General features: G+C 40.8%; 1 protein-coding gene across 1 annotated transcript; it reads left to right on the top strand.

Annotated features, from left to right (window-relative positions):
- The first annotated feature begins 2,105 nt into the window (after window positions 1-2,105).
- Window positions 2,106-3,371, top strand: LOC141691071 (uncharacterized). Its single transcript, XM_074495816.1, has one exon. It carries the CDS (start codon window positions 2,106-2,108, stop codon window positions 3,369-3,371), a length of 1,266 nt encoding a protein of 421 aa, XP_074351917.1.
- Window positions 3,372-14,086: the final 10,715 nt, after the last annotated feature.

Below are 14,086 nucleotides of genomic sequence, written 5' to 3'. Positions count from 1 at the left end.
TAAAACTGGATTGGGAAGTGCTGATGAAAGAAGAGTACACAACACTACCAATGATCCAACTTCCTTGAGTGAACCAGGTATTGGAGCAACTCCTGAGAGATTGAATCAACTGGAATCTGTACAGATGGTTTACCATACCTACTTGAAAGAATACATCATGTTGTATTTCATGACAGATGGTAGGGTTTATCATATAAGACAAAATGCCATTCCATTGAAGTATTTTGAAGAATTGGAGCATGTACTTTTCTTACTTCAAGTGGATGACAGAATAACAGGGACTGCTGCAAACTACTTAAAAGAACAGATTCAGAGACAAAAAAGGATTTATTCTGTTAAGTCTGACAGCATATATGTTCCAAAGTACAGAGATCACAATGGTGATATTGTTGATATGAAGCCTAATACTGCACAGATCAGAACATATCTTGGTATTAAGGGACTTGAATTCAATCTAGAGTCTGACAAAGCTTATGTCATAAGACTAGATCAGGAGTTGAGAAAAGCAAAAATCAATGATCTCAGAGCTGCAATCTTTCAAACTGGTGAAGATACTGCAGAGCTTAAAGATGTCAAAAGGAGAATGATTGATGAACTCAGATATGCTGAGAAATGTTTGTTGAAGAACTATCTCAGAACAACTCCTGACATCAGAGAGATCAGAAAATGATGAAGCCAAGTCGAAGATCTACAACTGCTTAAATTCTGATATTTATACAGACTGAAGTTGTTATCAGAAGTTGAAATTGGTAAAAGCTTTAAGGACTGTAAGTTGTAGTTATCTAGTCTAATTCTCATGCATTTGTACTTAATGTTTTTGACATCATCAAATATCTGTTAAACTTGTATATTATGTTAATTTACAAGTTGGGGGAGATTGTTAGATATATTTGATAATGTCATGGCTAATATGTTTTATGTTTAGCTTTCAGATCTTATTTGAACAGGATAAATCAGTACTTAACTGTTGATCAGTACTTATACTGGAAGTCAGGACTTAAGGATATCAGTACTTATGTTATCAGGAGATAATCATCAGAAGATAGATATCAGAACTTAAGTGCTGAAGGACGATCAGATAAGGACAGTAGCTGATTAAAGGAAAGAAGATCAAGATAAACATAAGAAGAGATATGCATGAAGAAGGAATTCTGTAAAGAATGGAATACTTGGAAGAAAAGATATCTGATTGATATATTTTAGGAAGCAGAATTATATTCCATATCAATTAGCGATTATCTTGTAACTGTGTAGTTTATAAACACAGACATAGGGTTTACACTATAAGTGTTATCATTATTAGAGAAGATTATTCATTGTAACCCTAGCAGCTCTCGTGATATTTGTTCATCACTGAGAGGTAACAGTTCCATACTGTAACAGAGTTTATTGTTTCAATAAAGTTTGTTTTCTGTTACTTAAGTTCTTAAAGTTCGATTTGAGTGTACTATACACTGTATTCACCCCCTCTACAGTGTGTGTGTGACCTAACACTTTGCCCCTGAGAGACAGCAGGCAATCGACCAAGAAGTTGAAAAGTTGTTAAAGGCAGACATAATCTGTGAAATTAAGTATGCGGATTGGCTAGCAAACGTTGTGCTGGTCAAAAAACCCAATGGAAAATGGCGAATGTGCGTGGATTATACAAGCCTCAATTCGGTGTGTCCTAAAGACTCCTACCCCCTGCCCAACATTGACCAGCTGATAGGCGCAACCTCAGGCCATGTAATGCTAAGGTTCATGGATGCTTTCTCGGGATACAACCGGGTCAAGATGAATCCAGCAGACATTGCGAAGACGGCATTCATTACACAACGGGCTGTCTACGCTTTTGTTATGATGCCATTTGGGTTAATCAACGCCGGGGCAACATACCAAAAAATGATGAATACCATCTTCCAAAATCAGGTGGGCAGGAACATGGAATCTTATGTTGATGACATGATCTCTAAGTCGGTCACAATCCCAGAGCACATCCAGGACCTCAGGGAGTGTTTCGACAATTTGAGGAAGTATAACATGAAGCTGAACCCAGAGAAATGCGCGTTCGGGGTCCCCTCCGGGAAGTTTCTTGGTTTTCTGGTCCGAAGAAGATCAAAGCTATAATGGAAATGAAAGTCCCCCAGACTCAAAAGGACATTCAAAAGCTTGCAGGATGCCTAACAGCCCTTCGAAGATTTATCCCAAAATTGGCAGAAAAGTGCCTGCCTTTCTTTGAGCTGTTAAAAGGGGCCCAGAACAAAAAACTGATCGACTGGACCCCGGATTGCCAAACAGCGTTTGAGGAAGTCAAGCGACATCTGATGAACCCGCCTATTTTGTCAAAAGCAAAGCCCGAAAAGCCTCTGTATCTCTACATTGCAGCCGGGGAAAGCGCGGTATCTTCTGCACTCATCCGGGAGGAAAATGGTTTACAGAGCCCGATATACTATGTAAGTCAAGTCCTGAAAGACGCTGAAACCCGGTACCCGAACTTGGAAAAATTCGCACTGGCTCTTGTGAACTCGACCAGGAAGCTAAGGCAATACTTCCAAGGCCGGGAAATCAGGATTATCACTAATCAACCGCTTCGCAAAATCATCCATAAGCCAGATACCTCTGGGAGATTAGTCAATTGGGCAATTGAATTGAGCCAATTCAATATCAAATTTATTCCGAGGACAGCTATAAAAGCCCAGGCGTTGGCCGAGTTCGTCATGGAAAGCACCTTTCCGGAGGTCCCGGAGACACCTAAACCTGGATCTGGAGAAGAAGAAGAGGCTAGCAACCGGGATTCTTGGACATTACATGTCGATGGTTCGGCTACAACTGAAAGGTCCGGAGCCGGCCTGATTCTTTCCAGCCCGGGCGGATTCACAATCCAGCAGGCCGTAACCTTCGTCTTCAAAGCAACAAACAACCAGGATGAATATGAAGCTCTCCTCTCCGGACTCAGGTTAGCCAAATCCCTTGGAGTAAGGAGTTTAACCATTTATAGTGATTCTCAGATTGTGGTAAGACAAACCAATGGCGAATATATCGCAAAAGATCCCAAATTGGCTCGGTATCAGGAGATGGTTAGGGCAATCCTGGAAACCATCCCGGACTCAACCATCTTGCAAATAATCAGAGAGGAAAATGCGAAGGCAGACGAACTGTCCAAGCTCATCCAGAATATTTCAGATTTAAGCAGCTCGGTGTACTTCGAGGAGCTCGGAGCCCCCAGCACCGATCCGCCCGAGGTATTATGTATTAGTAGCCCGGATAACTGGATGACTCCTTACATAGCCTATCTTAAGGACGACACCCTTCCGGAAGACCAGAACAAAGCACGGTACCTCAGGTATAAGGCTGCCCGCTTCTTTCTGGAAGATAATCAGCTATACCGGTGAACTTTCTCTGCCCCGACTTTAAAGTACGTTGATCCAGATGAGGCAGATTATTATCTCCGGGAGGTGCACGAGGGAATCTGTGAGGATCATTTAGCCGCTAAAGCTCTAGCCTACAAGGTCATCAGACAAGGCTACTATTGGCCCACAATCCATGCTGATTCAGTTACCTATGTGAAGAAATGCAGCAAGTGCCAAAAGTTCAGCAATGTGCCGAAGCAAGGTTCAAGCCTCCCCGGGTCCGTTCTCTCCCCGATCCCATTCGCTATCTAGGGAATTGACATCATGGGCCCTTTCCCTCGAGCAAAAGGGGATCTTCGTTATGTGCTGGTAGCAATAGATTATATGGCTAAGTGGGCAGAAGCCAAGGCTATGAGAACCATCAATCAGCAAGACTGCATCAAATTTATGGATGCGATTGTGATGAGGTTCGGGATCCCGATGGTTTTAATCTTGGACAATGGGCCGCAGTTTGTGGGTTCGGATTTTGAAGCCTATCTCAAAGAGCTCGGGATAAGGCACATAAAAGCATCTGTGGCCCATCCACAAGGAAATGGACAGTTCGAGGTCACAAACAGAACCATACTCCGAGGTCTGGAAAAGAGACTGGAAGAATCTAAAAAGAACTGGCCGGATGAACTCCCGAAGGTTTTATGGTCATACAGAACTACCTCCCGGACGGGAACCGGTGAGACTCCATTCAAGCTTGCCTATGGTACCGAGGCCCGGTTACCGGTGGAAACCAGATCCCCCTCTCATAGAGTGGCCAACTTTGACGAGGTCTCCAACATAGAAGGCCTCAGAACCAATCTCGAACTCTTGGATGAAGTAAGAGACCGGGCCGTAGAAAAAATGGAAAGCTACAAGGAAAAAACAAAGCTTTACTTTGCGAAGAAGGCCAAGATAAGAGAATACGTGGTGGGAGATCTAGTGCTCCGGGACACCGAAGCCTCGGACCCAACTAACCAAGGGAAACTGCAGCCGAACTAGGAATGCCCCTACATAGTTAAGGAAGTGCTCCGTCCGGGAACTTACAAGCTGAACTACCTCAGTGGGACCGAGGTCCTCAACACCTGGCATGGAACCCGGCTAAGGAAATTCTACTAATAAGAGAAAGGTGCACATTCTGGGAACACCTCTACATTTATACTATGATATTTTGATGTAAACACTATTCCCATTCGCCCCAGAATGTGATTTTTGCTTTCGATATGAATGAAAAACTCTACTTTAAGCGTTCCATAATTTGAATCAATTTTATTATGTTGCTTATTTATCTACCATCAGATTTAAAAACACAGCCTATGTGTACTTTGTAAATTTTTATCAAATGGAAATTTACCCCTGCCCGGGGTCCTATAAAAACTCAACCCATGAGTACTTATAAAGTTTCTACAAGTTAAATATTTTTACCCCACCCCGGGGTCTGTAAAAATACAGCCCATGTGTAGTTTGAAAATTTCTATCAAATGGAAATTTACCCCTGCCCGGGGTCCTATAAAAACTCAACCCATGAGTACGTATAAAGTTTCTACAAGTTAAATATTTTTACCCCAAACCGGGGTCTGCAAAAACACAGCCCATGTGAAAATTTCCTAACATATACAAGTCAATAACAGAGGAAAGGAAGAAAAGCACAATAATATTAAACAACACCGGGGAAACTCACCCCGGGGGGGGGGGAAAATAAAAATAATCCAGATTACAGACAAGACAAATTAGCCAAAAGGCTGAGTTCAGAAAATACTAAAAACAAAGAAATGGAAATTATATGCCAACAAATGGCAAAGTCGTCAAGGTTCTGCCGCAGGCTCGGCGGGAGGAGAAGGAGGCTGCTCCGGATAACCTTCTGGGATGGGAGGCTGCTCAGCAAGTGGCGATCCAGGAGAAGGAGGAACATTGCTAGAGGTTCCGGCGCCAGACTCCCTTGCCTTGATGGTTTCTTTCTCCTTCTCTAGCCGCGTCTCCTCCTCAATGTAATTCTCCAGGAAGACATCGATTGTACCCTGAGGCTCTTCGACGAGATACTTGGAAGCGACATTCCAGCAGATCTGGATCTTCTCCAGCGCTTTGTCATTCAGCTCTTCGAAGTACACGGGAGTCCCCCGGAACCCAGCCAGAACCTCTTCGGGAGTGGGCCGGGCGGCAAGATCATCCTTCAGCTTCTTGTTCTCCGCCCTCATCTCCCGGACGGAGGCCTCGGCCCGGTCCTGCCTCTCCCGGATCTCGTCAAAAGGTTTCTTATGAGCAGTAGCCTCCTTTGCACTTGCCTCCTTCAACTCCTGTATCTCCCGGGACAGCCTCTCAGATTCAGTTTTGTAGACCTCGGCAGCATCAGCCTTCGCCTGTAGGCTTCGGGTTATGCAAACCAGTCCAGCAACCCGGGAGTTAGCCTGAAAACATTATAAATCGCGATTAGATGACACGAATACAAGATAATAAGAATGAGACAAGTACAAAATCGAATTTCAAAATGGTATAAGAAAAAGGCTTACATTAGTAATATCCTCCTGAAGCCCGACCAGGAAGTCGTCGAGAGGCTCCTTTCTGTATTTCTTCCTCTCCGCCGTGCTAGCATAGTTCTCAAACAGCTCCCTCCGGCGAGTCTCCGGGGTGAAGCTAGCAAGCAGGGCCTTCAAAGTTTCTGGGGTATCCGGGGCCAGGTCAACAGCAGCCTTCTTCGAAACAGGGCCCTCGGATACATCCCCCCTTCTCCCCGGAACCCGAGGGAGCACTCTTCCTCTTCCGGGGTGCTGGGACCCTTGTCGCATCCCCTTGCTGCACATCCTCAACCCGGGGCTCATTGATCACGATCGTTGTCCTCCCCGGATGAGACGGCGTCGCCTCCCGGGCTGCATCCTCACCCTCGCCAACCTTCTTCTTTCCGGAATCTAAGCTTGTCATCTCTCCAATCCTTCGCAGCTTGGCCGAGAGATCCTTAAGTTGGGCAGACATGTTTGGGGGATAGGGAATTAACTTCGGAATACCTGAAGATGAGATAATAAAATATCAGTCCCAGATACAAATAATCAATAAAAGTTAAAGCAACAAAATAAAGCTAAGGCAAAAGACTTACATCCGGCAGCATGCATATTTTCATTGCTAGTAAAATAGTCCCGGGTTTATTGCGTCCCAAGTACCCCACAGAAGGCATAAACCATCGCGAGAGCTGCTTGCCCGAGCCGCTGGACCGGAAACCTATCTATTTTAATTTCAAGTTTATGGAGTGGCATGAACTCCAGATCCCCACCCCGGATAAAAATGAACTCCCGGTGCCATCCCTTAAGTAACGTCAACATGCTGACCGGGAGAACCATCTTATCGGAAGGATACCCACAATCCTCGATCCTAAACATGAACTCATAAATCGGCCGAGCGGTGGATCTCTTAATTTTGAAAATGTGATGGAAAAGTTTGAAGGCGGGGAGGTAATTTTTGGCATGGCAGCAAGCTAGAAACCAACTTATCCATTTTACTGAATTCGGGGCCAGTTGGGTGAAAGGAATCCCATACACGTCCCGGCAGAGAGATTTGGTAAATTGATGTAATCCGAGGCGCATGCCCCGGAGGTGCTCCAAGGGAATCGCAACCCAACCCCCATCCGGTCTGTGATACACCCTCTCATGCTCCTCGGCCATCTCCATTGGAAGGTATCATCAAGGTTAAAGGCAAGTCTAAGGGCGCCATCTACCTCGGCGTTTGTATATTTCTCCTGAACCTCTTTATGAACCGCGCCACACTCATATCTGGTCCCCGGGGCGGTAAAAAACTTCCTATTCATATCGTCTTCATCGTAAGGCTCCCAACCTCCTAACCCATCCGGGCCCCCGTACGCCTCAGATAAATCTCTGTAATAAAAGCCCAAGGGCTTAGGATTCACTCGGCACTGGATAAAGTATTCGTCCACATCTTCCCAAGACCCATCCAGATTAGAAAGGGTACCCCCGGGACCTAAGACTAATATCTGGGCTAAAACTTGTTGGGGTTGGTCAACCCGGGGAGGCATCTCTACGGAGCTACTACTGGAAGAAGAAGATGAAGGGTAAAATGTGTTTAGTTCACCTAAACCTCTAGGCCGCTCGGGATACCGACTCCTAAGGGTAGCAGTACATTTAAAATGGGTACCTGGCATAAACTATGTGTATCTATACAAACGCACCCCGGAGTCAATGCCAAACCCGAACCCAACAATAACAAAAATAAAACAAAAAACAAAAGAGTTTTAGAAACAGATCGTGTGCAAAACTAAACCCAAAAGCAAGATCTGTAACATATACATACACATACAACCAAGAACACATATCAAGAACACACCCTGGGCTCTTCAACTTTTTACACTACTAAAAACCCACTTATTCGCATAAAAAACTACCAAAATTCACGATATTTACACAAATAAAACACAAAACCTTTGAAGAAGCCATGCAAAATCTACACAACTACACAGATTTAAGGTCAAATCAACAACACAGCGGTGGAAATCGAACAAGGAATATGAAGGGGCGAATCAAAACTCGCATAAAATGGCTGCATGCATTGCGAGAATGAAAGAAAAAGAAATGAAACAAGAAAGAAAAATATCAAGATACTTACGAAGTAGTAGGAGAAAGAAATGCGGCTTCAAAAAATCTCTGCAAGATTTCTCAGGTCTCTCTCTCTATCTCTCTGTGGAAGTTTCTGCGTAAAAGAAAAAAGAAGGGGAGAAGGCGGTATTTATAAAGAAAAGAAAGACAGGTGAAAGGTTTTTTGAAGAAAAATTACCACACCCACGTGGCAGCCCGCGATTGGTCCCAAAAAATAACCGCATAACAGTTATTACATGACCTGTCACGTAATCATTACGTGGACGCGTCTTTTTAGGAGGAAAAATAGGGGAAGTTAAAGAATATCAAACTCAAAGGATACGCATAAACGTATGTATCTTTGACCCCAGCTAGAATCCTAACAGTCGTCTAACACCCCGGATTTGCAGCATCAGCTTTTCAGAGTCCGGTCAAATCAAGTGTCAGGAGTGTACTTGTCCACCAAACCGTGCCCAAAATTCAAATTCAAAATCGACCAACCAAGTCAACCCGGGAGTCTCATTACCATTTGACCCCGGGGTTAGGGGGCAACAGATCAAAAAACCCCCAAAATTTTTTTAAGCACTTCAAGGAATCCCACCTTGAAATAAAACCAAATGGCTAACCAAGTCAACCCCGGAGTCTCATCCCCATTTGACCCCAGGCTTAGGGGGCAACAGATTAAAAAACCCCCAAAATTTTTCTAAGCACTTCAAGGAATCCCACCTTGAAATAAAATCAAATGGCTAACCAAGTCAACCCCGGAGTCTCATCCCCATTTGACCCCGGGGTTAGGGGCAACAGATCAAAAAACCCCTAAAAATTTTCTAAGCACTTCAAGGAATCCCAATAATAGGGGCCCAAATATGGCGCCCTCCAAACCCGGGTCAGAAGTTTGGGGTCCACACACCTTATTTATAACCTGCTAATAACAATAATAAATATAATGATAATATGCAGTGACCCTACTTACCAACCACCACGGACCGCAACAGGTTAAAGTATGTACACAAGCCAAACACACTATTATATTACAAACGTTTAAATCCCAACTATTCCAAACTCAAAACTGAGTATTAAACATTATTACAACTTTTACAGACTTAATTATTCCAAAAGAAGCCTACAAGCTCAGCTCAATCAACCTGAACCCCTAGCTCTCGCGCTGGACTGGGGATCCTCTGTACCAACCGGTTCCTTTTTAACTGGAAAAGAACAGAAACAATATCGCACAAATGAGCTAACTAGCTCAGCAAGTCACAATGATAAAACTGAGAATAATGATCATCAGGTGAACATGGTTATGATATCAAGTGAACAATGGATTATGATTTAGAATTGGATATTATATTTTCATATTAAAAACCAAGGTTAGGCTGCTGATCAGTCACACACTAACCCCGAGCAAAGCACACAACACTGCTCTAACTACTGGATCCAAGGCACACATTGGCCTAACTTGACCATTATATGGGCTGACCACAAATCTGGTCCACAATTTTATAAAAACAATCCAATTCTAACATAATAACAGAATGAACAATAATAAACAATAACCAGAATCATTAACAATATTTGATGTTCCATAATGAAATGGTTTTAATCTGCATAAGGATCAAAAAAGTATTTTCAAAGTTTGGATGCCAGGTAATGAAAGAATTGGCTAACAATGAATCAATGTTTCAGGGTTTAAGGATTTGGTCTTTCAAAGCGTAATTTACAAAGATTTGAATGTGTAAGCAATCTGGTTCAGTGTTTAATATTTAGTTTGTATGTATTTGTGGAGTAGTATCGTATACTTGAGGTTCGTGTTTGGGTATACAACAATCAATGGTCTAGAAAGAATCAGGTTACGACTCAAGATCAATAACTAGAATCAAGGTTTAGGGTTCAGTACTCCAAAGCACTTGCAATATAAAACAGGAATATCAATCACGACAATATCTCGAGAAAGTTCAGAACACTTGCCTGGTATTAGCTTATTACACTGCACTCGCTTTCAATCTCAACCATCTTACTCCTCAACTACCTGTTTCCCTTTCCTACGCCTTGCTTCTTCAGCTCACATATCATAAGCATCTATCAATATTCAACTCATAGGATTCTATTCAACACATACTCTTATCTACCCTTCGTTTCACCCAAATCCGATTAACGGACTGAAAGTTACGCAAGAAACAGTAAACATCGAATATATATAGACCGACAGTCAACCAACATGTCACATATAACACATAACACGTCACATAATCAATGACATATCATTTATAAAGACATTTCGGGTCATAAATAGGCTTTCTGGTATTTGAAATGATTTTTAAAACATTTTTCGGAATTAAAACGGGCCGTTGGATCAATTTCGGGGTAACAAATAGGGTTCGGTTGGCCAATTCTGGCTCCGAAACAATTTTATAATAATTATCGAGCCTTGAAAATAATTTAGAATAATATTTTAAAGCTCGAAACTATTTTTCGGAATTTTTAAATCATTTTAAATAATTAAATCTAATTAAATAATTAATTAAAATCAATTAATAATTAACTAAATCAATTAATTTTTGAATTAATTGACCAATTAATCAATTAAAAATTAACTGAAATTAATTAACTAATTAATTCAGATTTATTTTTGAATTAAAAATAATTTTCGGAATTAAAATAATAATTTTTAGAATTTTCAGAAATTAAAAATGAATTTTTTATAATAAAAATAAATAGGAAACATGATTTTTAAACATTTTTAAAACAGGAATCCTAAATTTGCAAAGTCTGGAAACTTCAGGGACCAAACTGCATCGTCCCCAAAAGTTCAGGTATCAAACTGCAATTTTACACCCCCGTCGCCGGAAAATGCAGGGGTTGCCGGAGAACACGATTCCGGCCTCCTCACCTTACTACGAGCTCCAGATCACATCTACAAACTACCAGAAACACAATCATGCAATCAAAACAACCTAACAATCCTTGAGTTGGCCGGAATTTGGCCGTGAAGTTTGCCAGTTTCCGGCGAACTTCGAAAATATTCAAAACACAACTCCCTTCTCTACAGACCTTGTTGATTCATGAAACTTATACGAATGGATTGCAAATTTCACAGAGAACACAATCCACTATACCACAACATCTATATATTCCAGAATAAGAAACCCCCAAATTTCAATTAAGAAAATTCATACGGGTTATAAACCCTAATTTTAAAATTCGAAAATCAAACTCAAATTTGAACATGTTATTGAACTCCAAATCAGACGTATAATATATCAAAATCATCAGGAAAACAAGCTCTATAACATGCAATCATCAAATCATACAAACAATCATCCGAACAAAAATTTATATTTTTAATAAAATTAATCCGAAAATAATAAAAATATAGAAAATAAACCTTGATTTCTGCAGTAAAACGAAGCTCAGAATATGATAAAACACTTCAAATCCTTTGGATTGAGTACTCGAGCTTTGAAAACAGAGATCGGTAACGCCTTCGTTTTGCTGTTTGATTCTTAGAACAGTTTATGAAATTAGGGTTTTTCTCTGAAAATTATAAAATTAACTATCTGCAAATGATTTTGCTAGGAAATAAAATACGGGAAAAGGCTATTTATAATTACATAAAATTAGTATCCCGTTGGATCATTCCGGATATAAAACGGTACGTTTATTTATAAAAACTGATCCAAACGGTATCGGTTTTCAGGATAATTATCCAAACCAATACAATTTGTACTGCGGTCTTGGTCTCAGCGCCTGGTTACACGTTCTACGAGGTGATAATTGGGATAGTTTAATAAAAAGCTCCCGTTTATCGAAAATACGGGTTTTATTAATTTACCATAATGAATATTGCATCGCAAATGTTGCACCGGGACCCGCGCAGAACAAACCGTACGCCGGATCGAAAAAGTCGAAACATGGAATATGCTCGAAATATTACAATTAGGTTTGGAAGGAGTTCGCGGAAGAGTTTCGGGTTCCAAAAACGTAACAACGGATGACGTCGGTTGGTTCCCGTTTTTATAAAATAGATTTTAAATACTCGGAAAAAGATTTTATAAATTTCATATGATCCTTATAAATCCATAAATCAACATAAAAATAATTAGAAAGATATGACAATTATTTATATTTTATTTTGGACATGTAAAAATTAAAATACTCAATTAATATTATTTTTAAATATCCAAACACAGATAACACTTAATAATTAATTCACATAATAGATATTGAACACATATAATAATTATTTAATAGCAAAAATAAATACACGATATATCCCGGATATTACACCAGGGCCCAATAGCAAGAGCCCAGGAAGTACTCAGCTTTAACCTGGAAGGGCCCAGGACACGTGACAACATCACCACCGTCCAGGTACCCGGGATCCAGAACGTTCCTACGGTCCGCATCTGGGAGTACTCTGATGCATCCCAGGCGTCCAGATGCCCTACAGTCCAAAAGGCAAACCTACGGTCCAGATTAAAAGGTACAAACCCCTAAACCTTAATAGAAGGCCTATAAAAGGTAGGACAGAAGGTGGGTTACAGGTTACAATCACACATACCCTCTCTCTCTCACCTATACTTACATACACACACGTACACACCATAAATATACTTGCATAATTCCCGTTTTGCCCCTCTTCTCCTTAAAACCCTTTCTCATTCTCACGCCGGAGGTGCCGCGGGGACGCCACCCCCCTCCGGTTCTGTTTTGTAGGTTCCCACCCTACAGCTACACCGCACGCCGCCGCCACTCCCGTCCAAAAGGAGTCTGAGTCCGGGCTCGACAAGGAGAAGGCCTCGGGGTGATTTGGGATTATCAGCTAGTACATGCAAATTATATACCGGCCGACTACTACTGAATGGATGCTAAAAACCAGCAATTACATTCCTACTTTGACTCTACTACTCCCACACTCCTGAAAACTCTAAACAACAAAATGACCAAATCCTATAAACAACCAAATGACCAAGTCCTATGCATTACAACGGACTGATAACAATGTTTATTTTAAAACAAAACAATCAAACAATTTAATAAAGACAATACTTAAATAACTTCTCACCACCATCAATTTTGATGCACATCTTATCAAAAAAAACTTTGGAGCAATTCTCTCTTGGTGCACATAATCACCCACACTTCTAAAATAAAATTTCTTTCATGTCCACTTGTGCCATGATATCTTTCTCATTCTTTTTACTGCTCTTGTTCCTCCTTGATTTTTGTTCTTGCTTCTCTTTTTTTCCCATACTTCTCTCTCAAGCAGGCTTTCATCTTGATACCTCATTCAATATTGATGGAGACATTTTTTGATGCCATTTGAAATCACAGGCCCTTTAGATCTATGCTTTGATGCCAAGTATAGGAATTAAAAACTAATATTTGAACACAGACACAATATTTGTATATACGTTAACGGGGAAAAACAAATGATGGATCCCATACATTAAATCTAATACATGCAAATTATATATAGGCTGACTACTACAAAATGGATGCTAAAATCCAGCAACTACATTCCTACTTTGACTCCACTACTCCCACACTCCTGACAACTCTAAACAACCAAATGACCAAGTCATATGCATTACAACGGACTGATTACAATATTTATTTTAAAACAAAACAATCAAACAATTAAATAAAGACAATACTTAAATAATAGGTTTAAGATTATTCCAACAATCACCCCCATAATCTTAAACTTACTAAGAACTTCTCTTCATCTGTGATGCACTTCTCACCACCATCAATTTTGATGCACATCTCATCAAAAAAAAACTTTGGAGCACTTCTCTCCTGGTGCACATAATCACCCACACTTTTAAAATAAAATTTCTTTCATGGCTACTTGTGCCATGATATCTTTCTCATTCTTTTCACCGCTCATGTTCCTCCTTGATTTTTTTCCTACTTCTCTTTGTTGCCATACTTCTCTCTCAAGAAGGCTTTCATCTTGATACCTAATTCAATATAGATGGAGAAATTTTTTGATGCCATTTAAAATCACAGGCCCTTTAGTTCTATGCTCTGATGCCAAGTGTAGGAATTAAAAACTAATATTTGAACACAGACACAATATTTGTATATATGTTAATGGGGGAAAACAAATGATGGATCTTATCCCATACATTAAAGCTAGTACATGCAAAT

Source organism: Apium graveolens, chromosome 10 (genome assembly GCF_009905375.1).
Source record: "Apium graveolens cultivar Ventura chromosome 10, ASM990537v1, whole genome shotgun sequence".
In the NCBI taxonomy this organism is placed as follows: Eukaryota; Viridiplantae; Streptophyta; class Magnoliopsida; order Apiales; family Apiaceae; genus Apium; species Apium graveolens.
Note: the sequence above shows the minus strand (reverse complement) of the source record. Positions and strands in the feature narration are given on the sequence as shown.